Source organism: Rousettus aegyptiacus, unplaced genomic scaffold, assembly GCF_014176215.1.
Source record: "Rousettus aegyptiacus isolate mRouAeg1 unplaced genomic scaffold, mRouAeg1.p scaffold_m13_p_4, whole genome shotgun sequence".
Classification (NCBI taxonomy): Eukaryota; Metazoa; Chordata; class Mammalia; order Chiroptera; family Pteropodidae; genus Rousettus; species Rousettus aegyptiacus.
The window spans coordinates 31908345-31924529 of NW_023416307.1; the positions used below are offsets into that span (position 1 = coordinate 31908345).

Genomic DNA, 16185 nt, shown 5'->3' on the forward strand with positions numbered 1-16185 from the left:
CAAACCGTCTTTCATGTTCTTTACCAAACTTATAAAGACCTCTGGTGTCAAGATAGTGTTGATCTCTTTTCTTTGAGATTTAGGGTAGAAAGGGGAAGTGAGAGGGTAGGATTTTTGACTGAATAATGTGTTTGTTCATTTTAATAAGCATTTATCAGATGTCTTCTATGCCAGCATTGTATTAGGTGCTGGTGACACAAAGACAAATAAGATACTTCTTGCCCTAAAGGAATGAGCAACCTAGTTGGGTAGCAAAATATGGTTTAACTACCCCCACCCCCAAAAGGCTGCATTTATACATCTACGATGCTTGGATTGGGACTATAACTATACTGGAAGCACAAAGGAGGGATGGAGCAAGAGTGGGATAGGTGGGCAGGAGAACAGACCAGGCTAGGAAAAGTGTCCTTGGGGAGGCTGAGCCCAAACAAGGATCTCACTTGAAGTGAAGTCCAGGACTATTATACAAGCTTTGCATATAATATGATCAGGTTCTGTTTTATGAAATGAGAATACTTTGTAGGGATGGTATATTTTAGTGGATAATTGTTGTTAGTGACACCCCAAACAAACTGTATCTGCACGTTCTCTGATCTCTTTTCTGGAACCTTCTTCGCTAGTCAGTATTCTTGTTAGTGAATGTCCTCCGATGAATCCAGTCGGGGTCTTGACATCTGTTCCTCAGAATCACTGAGTCCGCAGAGATCCAGAGGTGCAGATCATGCATTCCTCAACCAGAGTCACTTTCCAGCACCACAGGCAGCCTGCTTCTCAGGCCCTCCTTTTAACTGTAAAGAGAGGGTGCGAGTTTATCTAGGTCTGTGGTCTCATTTTAGAATCCTCTCTGCCTTAATTTTGCCGCTTCTGCTCGCCACCAAGACTTCCAAAAAGGCAGGGCCTGTGCAAAGTCTTAGTCTCATGCAGGAAAACGTTGATGCCATATTACCGGAGGGTGTTGTTATAAGTGGCAACCACAATAATTACGGCATATGGCTTATAATTATGACAGCTCTGAGCTGTCTGGGTTGAGAGACACTTCAGAATTTAATTAGCCAAAGGCAGTAATAATAAGATACAAGATGTAGTCAGTATCCTTCAAATGGTAGAAATTGAGCTGCCTTCAAAAAGGAGAGGATTAAGGAAAAACACTGGCGTGGCAAGATTGCACTGCAAAATAATGGCAATTTTAAACTCTGGTGGTTTTAACATTATGATTGTTTTCAACTTAGTGTGCTGTTTAACTGGTTGCAGTGTAAATTCTGGGAGAAGAGGGGCTGTGTCTCTTGTACTCTCTGTACCTGGTGTTTGAGGTAGCATTCAGTAACTCCTTCAGAATGAATGAAGGATAAACACAAAGAATAAATTTAATTCATCTAAACCAGGGCTTGCGGACTGTTTACTTGTTGGATTCAAACAGGCTTTTAATTTTTTTTTAGCTTTTATAGTTAACAAAAACATCAAAAATTAGATGCCAGTATTTAAAAATCAGATTTGTGTAAAATTCCAGATCTTTTTATTTATCTAGAGAACTCAGAAGATCTGATAACACTGGGCCGATCTTCCCACTTTGTAACAGTTAGCTGGGAAAAGGTGGCGACTGCCGCTTTAGATGGGGAATGTCATCCTCAGTCCCCACTCTGTCCTTTTCACTCAGTTTCCCAAATTGGCTGGGCTCCATGGTTATGTGAGTTTGGAACCTGGAAATTGTTAACTTTTTAACCTTTGAAATTGCATCTCTTGCTCATGCATATCATGTTTTACCTATAACAAAAGTATTTTTTTTTTTTTCTGGCACATTCATTGCGTATCATGCTGATGAAGTGATTTTCAGCCTCTTAGTTTTCTGCTTGCTTTGCTTAGGACTTGTAAAATGAACTAGTGTGAGCTCTGGTCCACACAGCTTTATAGAGGGTGTCAGTTATACGTCTTACAGTTAGAACCCATGTATTGTTTTTTTTGGCCTCTGCTTTTCAGTGAACAGTATTTGAGTCCCCAAACATTGCCACACTGAGCACTCACCAAAGCATAGGAAGGGCAGGAGAAAAAACCGGGCACCTTGGTTTAACTGTTTATAGACTAGTTAGGGAACATTAAACATAGGTTCAAGTTATCATGTTCCAAGGACAGAGATGCTAATACTTGCATTTATACTCTTTTTTATAGCTTCCAAGAATTGAGTCTTCTAAGTATTTACTGAAATAGAATTTTTTAAAAGTAATTTTCTCTTGGTATTACCTAGATGAGACATTTTACTTAAATCATTTCTATATTAACTTTCAATAAAATAAAATTTATTTTATTTAGAGGTAGATTTCCAACCTCTAATTTCTATTATTTTTATTTTGAAAATGTGTATTCATCATGTCGAATGCAATGTGACGACCGTGGGATGTATCTCATAATGCAGTAAGAGTATACATACACACAGAGGAAGAGAAGAAGGGACAATTCTCCATCCAGCTTGTGTTAAGACATATGTTTGCGCATAATCATTTTCATGTAGGCAGACTCTTCTCTTCTTTTGTCCAAATGATTGCTGTAAAAATGTGACTGTATATAAATTATATAAGTTACACTCCAAACATGGCAATAGTGAACAAACTACATAAAATTTGTAACATTAATCTTTTAAGTTCCAGATGCGGTTGTAAAAAATAAATAGCCTACAAAGGAGCCAACTGTCGAAGTACTACAGTATTGTATCTACGCAATTTTGGGTTTGGTCCTTTGAAATTGCATTAGTTTCTTTATTTAAGTTGGGATTGACCAGAATTAGATGCCTCTTAGTAACTATTTGGTCAGCTCTGTTGAAGCTGGACTATGGTGGGTCTCCAGAAGAAATAGAATTCATGTGCCACTTCAGTGTCATGCCTACATTGGTACAGCTTCTCAGCCCTGGCTTTTTTTCTTCTTTCTTAAACAGGCGAATGTCAGATCAGATCATTGCTGAGAAGTAAATGTGTTTTATGGGTAGCAGGTGCGTTTACTATGGTCATTAAATAATTATTTTGACCCTGCCTCTCCTGGATCCACTCTTTATTGCCCATTCCTAGCTCCTTGCAGTGTAGTAGCTGTGCATTTGGATAAAATGGACAGTCTCCATTTAGAAAATTACTTCAAGGGTTTCTGCTTTGCAAATAATTGGGCAATTAGGTGGAGACAGCAGAGAGGAGGAGATCTAGTTTTGGGGGCCGGCTGACCAGAGAGTATTTATGTCAGTAAAGCTGTCATTGGGGTTCCATTTTATTGGGAAAATTGGCAGACAATTTTTGTGAGTCATACCTTAGATTTGGAGAGAAATGGACTTGTGCTGTTATCCAATTATGTTGCATGGCTTAATTTTTAGGAGGGATTATTAAAATGTTCTTGTAATTTCTAAGTAGTTGGAAAAACTCAGTACTTGAAACATGTTACTTCAGTAAAAAGTTACTTTGGTCTTTAGTGGAATGTTGAGTAGTCATTCTGGTTCATGGGAGAAACCATAAACAGCGAAGCATGTGCTTTGATTAGTGATGTTGTTTGGTAGCTAAGTTGGCCAGAGTTATGCAGTTCATTCATCTCTTCTTATTTCACCATTAAAATTTTTGTTTTGTGTTGACAAATGGGTCTCTGTAAGACCCGTCTTAATTCTCATCACTTTGGCAAAAAGACCATATAAAAAGCATCCTTATAAAATGGTAGTTGCTTTATAATTTACTTGGTGACTTTAATTATGACTGAAAATAAAAGCATAATATAAAATACAAACATAATATGAATTACAAAGGAATCCATATTTTTCTTCTCATGGTTGCAATGGGAAATCAGACCGTAGGCTAATTATGTATGTCCTGTCTGTGAATAATCTCTGTCATAAAGACTTGAATCAATTGAAGGTGGAGTTTGGTGATAGAGAAACAGTATCATCATTTTATAGATGGGTATTCATATCCATTTTACTTCTGAGAGCCTCAGTTTTCTCATTTTTAAAGTGAGATGGCCAGGCACGGAGAGCTGTCCCACTTTTTACTGATTGCCTCTGCACACAGTTTTACTTTAAGCTGCCTTAGAACTCTAAAGAGCCTCCATTGAGACTTGAAGGTAGACATCCCACCAGATGTGTGTTCCTTTGGATGGTGGCAGAAGTTCATTTTCTAGCAATTACTCTAAAACCAAGGGGGAAGTATAGGACACACGATTCTATAAGGTAGCCTCTTTCAGAGATTTCAGTGCCTTAACAATGTAAAAGTTCAGTAAAGGGTAGATTTTTGACATTGAAAGAATTCCAAAAAAAGAAAGCAACAAATGAGCAAACAAAACAAACATATAGATACAGACAACAGAATGATGACTACCAGAGGGCAAGGGGGATAGGGGTAGGGCGAAGAGGGTGAAAGGAGTCAAATGTATGGTGTTGGAGGGAGACTAGATTTTGGATGGTGAGCACATAGTGCAATATACAGATGATATATTATAGAATCGTACCCTTGAAACTTACAGAATATTATTAACCAATGTCACTCCAATACATTGAATAAAAGAATTCCAAGTGTCTAACTCAGTTTTTGGCATTTACCTCGAACTTAAATGTCATTTTGGAGCTTGCTGATCACCAAAAGACTTTAAGTCTCAATTTTTAGTTCAGTGGTTATTTGTGGGCAATAAGTATTGGAAAGAATGGCATTTATTTGATATTTAGATTTCTTTGTTCCCTCTGTGGTGGAGGGAACTAATAGTAACTATCTGAGGGTATATGAGGTGCTAGGAATGGTGCTAAGCACTTATACTATACATCATTTCATCCAGCAGTCATACACCCTATAAGGTGGTGCTCATATTTATCAACAGAACGTGAGGCGAGAAAGGTTAAGTACTTGGCAGCTGGCAGGCAAATCACAGCGCTGGGCTTTCAGTCCACTTAAGCCCTACCTTCCAGGAAGGGTGGAGTTACTTGAATTAAGCATATCTGTTGTTCTGGTAAACAGTTAGGAGAGACATGGGACTAGCTTTTGCACATTCATTGGATGGTAAAGTTCACAAAGAAGTGTGCTCCTGTTTATTTTATATGATCTTCACGTTACCTCTGGAAGGGATTCTGACTGGAGCTTGTGAGTTGCAGACAGAGCAGTAGTGGTAGTGTCTGAGGCCTGGAGGCACCAGATGCCTTTGGAGGAGGAGTTGGGAGTGAAGTCATCTGAGGCCTAGGTCACTGGAGCTGCTCCCTTTCTTTCCTTAGGGAATGGTTCTCTCCCTGAGATTAGCGGCAGAGGAGCAGTTTCCTCAGGGGTCAGCAGCTGCTCAGAGACGGTGGTGACCAGAGAAGGGGAGCAGGTTTCCTCCTCCCTGGGAGACTCACCCTGGGAGCTAGGAGGGCTTTTTGTCTGCCTTCTTTTCCTCCCAAACCCCGCCTTTCATTTCCATTCAAAAATTACATCACCCCAGAGGCACAGTTTTTGTGTCTTAAGAAATCTAAAAACTTGTTGTAAGACTTGAACCTATTAAATCGTTTGTTTTTCATTCTGAATTTATAATTATTTCTCTTAAGTAATGCCAGAATTAAAAAAAAAAAAAATCCAAGTTTATCCTTCAAAGAGAAAGAAAACGGCCACTTTGCTGTATGAGCATTTCTTGAAGCTCTCACCCCTGTGTATTCCTGTTCTCAGGGAAATACAGAATTGTATCATGCAGTATGTGTACCATGAGCCACTATGCCACACCCATTTCCTAGCCCATTATCCCGCCCCCACCCCCCTTTTTTTTAAAGATTGATGAGAGCTGCTTGGACTTTGACTCTCCTCAAGATGTTAATTATATGTTTCAAAATCAAGTGTTCTGTTAAAAATCACTTACGCATAGCCTTGGAAAGAGAACTGGAGGCAGGGAGTTGCTTCAGGGGTACAGAATATTGTTTTGGAGGCCTTGAGAAATAAATCTTAAGAGTTAGTTCATTTACCACCAAGACATATTTAGTCAGTGTATATAAACAAAAGAAGTCACAGTGCGCCTGGACGTTATTTGTCCCAGATGGAGTTTAAACTTGGCTCATTATACTGCACTGATGTCATGATGCATAAACTGGCCCCAAGTTAGACGTGCACAGAATCGGCTGTGTGCTTGTGTGCGCTGAGGGTGTGTGAGGAGGGGAGGGGCCGGCTGGAAAATCTTTGTCACATTTTTCCTTCGTTGTCTGCAGAGACTGGTGTCAGTCCTGAACTTGGACTTGGTGCAGAGTGAGGGAAGAATTGGAATAATCTGTTCATTTGTACAGGTCGGTACGTGTATGCACTTAGGGATGTCATTCTTCCAAGGCGGAGAGTATAAATGCGTCAACTTTCCAGCAGTTGCTTACAAAACTCTAGTACTGAAATCTGGAAAGGAAAATCTTAAAACATTACATTTTTCAAGAGTGTTTTCAGTCTGTTTTCCTTCAAGTCCCAAATCTGAACGTTTTCTTTAAACTTTTTCATGGTCTTAAGTATCCAACTGTATAATTCTGTTTTCCTGTACTGTGAGTTTAATTCTTCCTGTGTGCTCTGAGAAGGCAGCTTATGGGTCAGAAAAGGGTCCTCTGCTGGAGTTCCGAGCACTTAATAGGAAATTTCCACACACTTTGGTGTTATTTTATTACTTTTTATTGCTGATGTTCATTATGATAATCTTAATTAGAAGTGTTTCCAGGTAATTTAAACCTTTTTGTAGATGTAAAAGGCTTAGATTTCAGAGCTTTTGTGAATGAATTCCAAAGTCCCTGCTGTTGCCGGGATCCATGGAAGCCGCTCGGACCCTGGAATGTGAATGAGCTGGGAGGTGAGGCTTTAAGGAAAGCCAGAATGTTTCCCAAACAGAAAGTCTGCTCAGAGGTGAGAATTGGCTGGTTTTAGATTTTATTGAGAACATGAAACATGGTAGACTCAGTAAGATTTTTTCTTTATACATGCTGTCTTATTAGAGGCCACATTTTTATGAACTGAGATACTTGAGAAATGTACAGAAAAAGAAGTATTAATAAGTTATTTATCAAACACATATTATGTGTAAGACCTTGTACCAGGCCACACTCGTTGCTCTGTTTCTTGAGCACACATGTGAGGTAGGTATTATCTCTTTTCAGGTGAAGGAAAGGTTAGAAAGGTTCAGTGCCCCGCCTGGCAGAGCTGGGACTCAACTGAGACCTGTTTGATTTGCTTGCCCTTCTCACTGTGTATCTTGGCCATCTTGGTTGATTTTTAAACAATTAGTACAAAAATGAAACTAAAATGAGATTAGCAGAGAGTAACTAAGCTACTTAATATCTTCTTCTCAGAAGATAACTCTGGTCTGAACTCCATCTAATTTTACCTCAACATATAGTATGACAGGAAAAAGACATAAGTACTCACTATTTTTTAAATCTTAAAGATACTTAAGATTCATTTTTTTAATAATATAAAGATTGAGTTGTAGGTGGCGTGGGGTTTTTTCCTCATCTACAGTTCTGAGTCTTTGACTTATTTTTAAAAACCTTTTGTGTTTGTGTGATAAGTTAAAAGGCAAACTATAACTTCAAGATATAAAAAAATGAATTAACTCATTTGAAGTGGAGTTATTTAGGAATCAAAAGTAGATTTTTGGGGATACGATTAACTTTAGACCCTTGAAAATGATGATTCTCCTTTGACTCATAATTACATTTGTTTCCCAATAATCCTACTAATCTTCCTTTCCTTTCGGTCAGCAAACCAACCAAAAATGTAGTAGGTGGACAACATAATCCATTGTGACTCTTTGGTATGTTGACTAGAAGCAGAGGAAAGGAAAACTAGATTGGCTTCTGAATGCTCTTGGGCTTAGCTTTTTTAGAACAAAAAGCTGCCCCCCCCAAAAAAAAAAACAAAAACAAAAACAAAGAGAAGACATAAGGGACAAAAAGTCTAGGAGGAGGAGGAGACACAAGAGAGGGAAAGATTATGGATGCCTATCAATGACAGCAGGGGTGGAAATGGAAATGGCAGAATCTCAGGTAATACAATTAGAAAGAGTGACAGTAAGTAGGAAAAAAAAGTAAGTAGTTATAGCTCCGTGAGCCATACATGCCACTACACCTTAGAAACTTCAGTGTTGGCAGAGAAATAGGGTAGAACTTGTCAGCAGCAAACCCTGAGATCTGGATAGCCATATTTAAAAGTTAAACTATCAGTTGTTTTTGAAAATGCTTAACTTTGAACAACATCATCCCCACATTAATGTCACAGATGGATGTCTTATTACGTCTTTACTGGTCTTCTGTGTGTTCAGTATCTCTTATCTCGGTTTGAGTTTCTCAGAGCTATCAGTTGTTAATCATATCTTTCGCTTTCCTACTGGAAAATTCTACTGTTCATGGGATAAAGTCCAGACTTTTAAGTGGAGCAAGCAAAGTCTCTGCCGAGGTGCCTCTGGCCTGCCTTTGTAGTCTCACCTTTGCTCTTCCATAACATGCATATGACATTATAGCTACGTCAGAATTCCGGCACATCTGAATGCTAAACACGTTATACTGTTCCAGCCTCTGTGCATTTGCTCATTCAATTGTTCTTTTGCTTATCCAGTTGCAGTCACTCTCAGCTATAACTTTTCCTGATTTCTCCATGGTTTCTTCAGTTTCCATAGTACTTAATAACAAATAATCATATTTCATTACAGTTAAATTTATTTTCTACTCTTGCACCAACACACAAATGGGTCGGAATTTCATCTTTCTCACCTTAGAATTACCAGTACTTAGTAAAGTGTCTGGCACATAGTAACTACTTAGCAAATGTTTGTCGAATAATCAAGATTCAATAATTGCATTAAGTATTGATTTAAATAAGTTTAATAGTCTAAAGTCAAGACCCGAATAAGTGATAATATATACTGTGCAATGGTGGGGAGTGGGAAATGGCTCTCTCTCTCTCTCCTGAAAAATCCTTTCAGAACCCTAGAAGATTATTTGTATTCATTTTTGATTTTATGTTAATGGGCTCAAAATATTAGGCAATAGTAGTGTTACTTTTAAGTAATTAAGAAAGTGTGGTAATTAGAATAGTTAACTATTTAGTGGCAAATATAGCAAACTGAGTTTCTGTCAGTTATAAGGATGAGAACATTCTTCATGGGCACATTATTTCTTGATTATGTCTTGGGGTAGAACAGTGTTAAATGAATGAGGTGGCTGACGTTGAAATGAGCCTTAAAAATAGTAGAGTATTGGGATTAGACAGTTAAATATGTTTTTTTTTTTTTTTTTTTTTTTTTACTGGCTTTGAGATTCTGACAGTAGAGTCGTTTATGTCCAGTGCATAGCTTTCCAAAGGTGTGTCACATTAATTAGCAAATCACTGTGGATCTCGTTGCTCTGTCTTAGCCAGTCAAAACCAGATGAGGTGGCCATATCTAAATGGAGGGAGACATTGTAGATGTGCAAAGCACGTTCAGGGGAGGGCTGATTCGGTGAAAAGTGGCTGATTTCCCATCAGTGTGGCCAGAGCCTAACTTGAGGAAATGGGTCACATAGATGGAATCGAGGGGTAGAAAGGCCTTGTATCTCACTTGATGGACATTTTTGATAAGGATTCACCCTGAAGTGGTAATTACAGGAGCTAAATTTTGTTCTCAGTGAAGAAAGTTTCAATTAAAGGAAGAAGAGTCATATTTTTGTTACTGCACTCTGTAGGGAAAAAAAAAAATTAATAAAATGAAAAAAAAAAAAAACCCCGAAGGATTTATACAAACAGTGGTACAATAATGCACAAGGATATTTCGTAGCTATTACTCTTAACTAGGGAAAAACTGCAGTTAAGTTTACATGGAATTTTGGTCTTCTATATTCTTGGTTTTTATCTTGAAAGTCCTGTAGTTGAAATTTTAGACTCTGGCATTTGTGGTTCTCTTAAAAGAGGCTTTTAACCTAGTTTTGGCCATCTATATTACATTTTGCATTTTTTCCATTTATGTTAATGTTATATTTTTATTCTTAGTAAATAGCAGCTTTTTTTGGGTAATAGAATCTCTTTGTTAAAGGCAGTATACAATTAGGGGGAGTAGAAATGTACAACTTTTGCAAGCTGCCATTGTATTTTCTTTATAGCACTTACCATTATCTGTAAATGTTTTATTTTTGTTTAAATGATTCCACTTACCAACCCCTATCCTGTGCAAGTTCTATTTATCAGCTCGAGGTGACCAGAACTTTGTTTTATCTCAGGCTTATTCCCAATGCCTAGAGGAGTGTCTGACCCATTCTGGGCACTTAATTAAAACTTGATAATTAAGACTGAGATAGAGTAGTAATTCTTCTAAGGACACTTATTTCATGAAATGTAGTTATTAAACTCTCTTGATTGTACATATTTTCAGCAAGCACACATACAATTTTAGTGCATAAAATGTCCTCCTTGGTTCACCTGGTTTCTTTTTCCTTGATTGCCTATTAATTCATTTCCATCTTCTTTCGTTAATGATAGATGACTTTTGGGAAGCATAGAAACTTAAGATGCAATCTTTCTAGGAGTCATTTTTTATTTTTCTTATGTTTACTGTTGAGCCATGAGAAATGGCATCTAGAGATTGTGATATTCGAGTGGTTAGCTCACTGCTTCATCTTAGGGTTCTAAGGGAATTCAAGGACTTGACAAAGACTATGAAAATCAATTCTGCCCAATATAAAAACAACTTTTTGTTGTTAGTTAAGGGATTCCTTAGCTAGCACCTAACTGCCATAGTAGGAGTGAGGGGCTCTGGCTCAGGGAGTGAGGATAGGTTTTTTTTTAGAGAGAACTTGTCCCCAGTCTTTGAGGACAACTTTTGACCCAGTTAAGTGTGTTTTCTCTTTATAGCTATTTATTGAAGTGTCTCCATATAGAATCAATTCTGCAAAACCCATGTCTGTCAGTGGGGGTAGCCATATGGTAGAAAAGCATACTTTTTGGTCAGACAGGGCTAGAGTCCAGTGCTAGCTCAGTCATTCTGTAGTTTTGTGACTTAGACAAGTTACTTATCCTCTTTAAGCCTCAGTTTCCTCATCTGTAAAATCTAGTTAGTAATACCTTCCTGGCAGACCTCATGGGTTCAATAATTAAGAGCTATATAATTGTAGGAAAAAACAGCTGGTTAAAGGAGTCGATAAGTAGTCTGCATCGTGCTGACTTAATTTGAGAGGTATGAAATGGTTCGTTGAGGGGGACAACTTTTGAACTTTCTATCTTTTGAGGAAAACAGAGTATTAGACATTTTGGAGCATTGGAGTATTCTTTCTCCTTGCTTTAAGCCGCATGCGTCCTGAAGCCCAGGAAGAAACAAAACGAGAAAACAAGACCATTTATCCCATTAGTAATATTGCCTAGGGGAGACCGTCATATACCATGCATGTCCGTGTGCCTTGACCCAGAGCATAAGTACAGTTGGAGGCTTCCTGGTCTTGTATGTTCTTTTCCCTCCAGCTTTGGATTCAAGCTTCAAAGTAGGACAAGTGAGCAGGTGAGGCAATCAGTATTTTCCCTTTATCTTCCAGTACCTTTCTTTTTGACCTGCTCACATTTTAAATCTTGGGACATTTTCTTTGTGTATGTTATTACCACAAAGATAATTATTGGTCATTTGCAGCTCATTATCTCCATTTTTGTAATTTGGAGAAAAGAGAGAAAACTCAGAAAACAAATGATGTGCATTTTTCAGTTCGCTTGAGGCTAACTGCGGTCTGTGGATGCAGAGAACAAGGTCTCAAAGGTGAATATTGTTGGATGGTTTGGGTCCTCCAGGGCCCAGGTGGAGCACTCCAGGATTTCTCTAGAGTTTGAGAATCTGGGTGGGGCATAAGGGGAGAGGGGGAGAAAAAGGGGAAGCAAGGTAGAGAGAGAAGGGTGAAACTTGGGGAGAGAGGTGAGGGAGAACAGACAGAAGGTCTCATGTAGTCAAAGGTCACTTTGTAAAAATTGTTAGATATTCCTGAATAGAATCCCTCCTAACAGAGAGCTCTTCTTGCAGCTTTTAGGTTTTATCCGTTTTTTCCCCCCATAAGGATATCTGTTGGGTAATCATAAATGTTGGCTCCAAATGAGAAGTGTTCATTATGCACAAAATAGCCAAGAGTAAGACAGCCCTCACAGAGTGTGGCAAGTGGAGAAAAGGTCCAAAAGTGAAATGGAATTTCCTCTCCTAGTACAGTGTATATCTCGATTTTCCAGGTATTGGATTTAACGTTTAAAGAATGTTACTAACGTGACATTTCATCTTCGGTCAGTCAGTACTGTTCTCCCACAGAAGCTTCTGGGATGGACACATACATGGCAGTGATTGATAAGTCAGGTGGCTGGTAATTTTTTGAGTCATACATTAAGAATTTGCCTTCAGGAGTAGTCTTAATAACTGTTGCTCTTCTGGTTAATCAGCCACCTCAAATTTAAATTGCAGTAGTAGCTTTCCTTTTCCTCTTTGAGTAAGATACAGTTAGATTCAGACTTACCTTTAAGGAAAGATCTGTTATACCTTTTCAATTGTCTTGTTGGGTAAAGCTTTTCCAGAGTGCTGTGTGTAGCCTTTTGGTCAGTTAGCTATATTAATTCTACTTCTCATTTTTTTGTTTCTTTGCATTTAAGAAGAATAGTCACTTAGTTTTCATTAAGCCTTGGTAAACTGCCTTTTGGTTATTTCATGTAGCACTAACAGATTTGATACGGATTTGATGAAGCAATAGTAGCCTGAAGTATGCTCTTATGATTTGGTTAACATGGTTCTATTTTAACATCTCTGGGGAGAAAATCTATCAGTGGTTAAAACCTTTGTCTTTTTTCAAACCCCTTTTCTGACAGGATGCAGAATGCAGCATGAATTGTTTTAATGCTGACTTTGGAAAAGCAGAAAATGCTTAGTGAATGGACAAAAAATGATGAGGTTTGGACAGTGAGGTTATGTTTCACATTCTCTATTTAAGATAACTTGTAACAGTTATGTCTGCTTTGTGGCTAGAGAAAGAAGGAAGGAGGGAGAAGGAGAGGGGGGCAGGGAGAGAGAGAAGTGAAGAAAGATAGGGGAAAGAAAGAGGGAGGGACAGAGACACAGACAGACAGACTGAGACTGACTTGTATGATACAAAAGGTTAAGTGCCAGGGAGCCTGCCAGGGTGTGACTCATGCTCCTCAAGGCTGCATGATGCAAGGCCTTCTGCCGCCTTCTCATTCATGTCTGTTGTCAGGGATAGATCATTGGGCTGGAGTATGTCAAAACTTTATTTTTATCTCTCCTTTATTGACAGTGAAACAGCAAGGTGGTCAGTCTGCCTCAGAAAAATAAAATGCTTTCATTTAAAATATCTCGGTGCCAGGATGTATACGGTTTGCTCAAATAATGACTATGGCCCCTAGTAAGAAAAATTGATATTGGGACACAGGAGATTTGCCTGGTTTCTGAGGTAACTTGGTAGATCATAATCTGGTTGCCATAGCAACCCAGCAGCAGGGAAAATTACGGAACTAAACATTTGAAGAGAGGTATTTTAGTAGGATGCTTAAAAGCCCTTTATCTTTCTCCTTGAAGAAGTGGGATATGGGGGTCGGGAATCTGCCTTAGCAGAAGCAAAGAGGGAAAGGCATAAGTGGCTTTTGGGGGCTGAATGCCTCGAGGCCATTCTTCGAATTGTGGCCTCGTGTCAGAGACCACTAAGGAACTGTTACAGACACTTTTTATGCAATATGATAAGCAGATAATGTGACAGAATCTCTAGCCATATACTAATTCAGAAATCCTTTTTCTTGCCTAGGACTTTCTATAATACCTAGTGAATTGTACTTTCAGAACCAGCATTCAGGATTCGTCTAATAATTATCAATGTGGAGGAAGAGGGTGTATGAATTTGGGATTGTCAGAGAATATTTCGGACATCTCAGTGTCCAGTGATTTTTTTTTCCCCGACTAATTACACAGGGGTATATATTGTAGGCCTATCCCTAGAAGTATGAACACAGAGAGCAGATGGTTTCTACTCTATTACAGTGAAGTTATAGTTGGTCTAAGGACTTTCAAAAGAAGACACATATAGTTTTTTTTATTAGAGTATTGTTTCATTCCCTGGTAGCCCATGTAATGTTTATGTAAAAGTAAAGTTAAATCAAACTGTTTTCATGTTAGGAATGATTTTAAAAGCTCAGTTTCTAGAAATTGAAATGTTCTAATTACTCTATACATGTCAAGGGATTTCCTCTTGAGTTCTTAAAATGACAAAATGTGTTTACATTGCTGAGCATTTTGAATACTTAAGACTGAAAGATTATTGACATAGTTACTATACGGGACAAATAGATTCCCTTGAAAATAATTGTTTTAGTTCAAGATAACAAGAAACACCAGGGATGAAGCTTGGACTGCTTTATGCTGAACAGTCCTGTTTTCTCCACTTAATTTATTTCCTGATTTAAAAACTTTTAATATTCTAGCAGTGTCTCCTGTCGTGAATTAAAACAGGAAGCAAAATACATGGAAATTAAAGGTTTAGTTCTTAAAGATGAAATGGTTTTGATCTCAAGTTTATAAAACAGATAAATTGTTGGAATATACAGTAAAGGACTTTTAAAATTGCATATTAAGAAACCTTAATTTCTAAGTTGAAATCATTGTTTGCAATAGTTTTCCTTATGTTTTACGACTTTCATTTGGCAAGTACAGCACTTACTCTATGCCAGGCATAGTTTTGAGCAACTTAGCCTCTGCCAGATCTTGTGCTTATAGAGTCTAGATTAAAGAAAGACACTAAAATAATTGTTTAATTAATTGCAATTGCAAATTCCAGGAAGGAGAAGTAGAATTTTTTTTTTCTCCTCCTCTTTTTTTCCCTGAGAACATCTAGTTGGGGGTGTGACCTGTTCTGAGTTGAATGCCATTTCTTAAGCTGACAAGGATAAATGGGCATTAGCTGGTTGGGGAAAAGAGTAAGGTGGGTAGTGGGCAGAGATGAAGGAGTAGGGAAGGAGCATTATAGACAGGGCTGATGGTTTCACAGCAGGGAGGAACGAGGCTACTCTAGGAACTGGAAGATGAATGATAGCATCTTTCCAATTTCTAGGAACATATAGTAATTGTTTTAATAGTGTTAACCTTGTATACATCGATTTTTAACTATAGTTTTAAGCTTGGATTATGTCTTTAATTTGCATTTAGATGTAAATTAGTAATCCCCCCTCCCCATTTTTTTTAAATGTAAGGAACTAAATTAGATTAGAACTAAAACTCCGGAGCTCTTGAAAGAACATACTTTGCCATTGCCGTGCATGGCCTAGGCTTCTGGAAGTTGTCTTCTAATATTAAATATTTATGTTCATGTGACTAAAACACTGACATTTAAGTAATAGATTTAAAACCTAGAGTGTTTGGTGGAGCCTATTTGTAATATTATTTATTTTGTACTGTTCATTATTTTCAGATTTTATACACAGATATTCCCCCAAATGTTTTTCTTATAAATTGCTTTCTATTGTTACGCAGTTATATCATATAACCCAGGTCAGTAAGAGACACTTGGGAACAGTATGCAGCAGTGTTAGGTCAAAACCTTATTTCTATGCAGAATTTTCTTTTATAAGTATGGTTTCTGGTCTTTTTTTCTTTTTTACCTGTCATTTCTAAATTAGTGAAAGAATAAAAGGAATTCTGTGAAAGAAAAAGTATCTTAAAATTGAGTTTTTTAAGTTATAAACATCATAAGCAACACAGTAGAATTCATTTAGCTAATTTAAAATGCATGCACTTAGCCACCTTACATTTGAACCGGGTCTAAGAAATATTGTAAGTTTTGTGTTTATACAAGATTCTTTGCCACATGTTTTCCTGTCTGGTACATAAATTTAGGTGATAAAACTTGAGAAATCCTAGATGTTCTAGTATGAAATTGAAATTAATGTGTTATTTTGGCAGGTTATTCTCGTTCAAGTTAATCCAGGTGAGACCTTTACAATAAGAGCTGAGGATGGGACACTTCAGTGCATTCAAGGTAAGGAAGGTTTTTTTTTTAAGCCTTCTAATCAAAGGATTCTTCCTTTATTACTTTAAGAAAGTAAGTTTTCCTCTGTCTGCATGTAATTTTCTAGAAGTAAAATTTATTTTTTTCTTTATCTTTCCTGTCAAATAGGGGCTCAATGCTGATGTATGCCTTTGATATGTAAGGGACGAAGTTAAATATACCTCTAGTATTCTATTGACTTTTAAGTGAATTCATTTAAC

At 37.7% G+C, this 16185-nt stretch overlaps 1 protein-coding gene across 2 annotated transcripts in view; it reads left to right on the plus strand.

Moving 5' to 3' along the window:
• FNDC3B (fibronectin type III domain containing 3B) overlaps positions 1 to 16185 on the plus strand; it is a 299021-nt gene that overhangs the window by 67879 nt on the left and 214957 nt on the right. For both annotated transcript variants that reach the window (XM_016155721.2, XM_016155639.2), the window contains exon 3: positions 15880 to 15955. In XM_016155721.2, coding sequence (XP_016011207.2) covers positions 15880 to 15955 — 76 coding nt within the window. The remainder of the gene's footprint in view (positions 1 to 15879; positions 15956 to 16185) is intronic.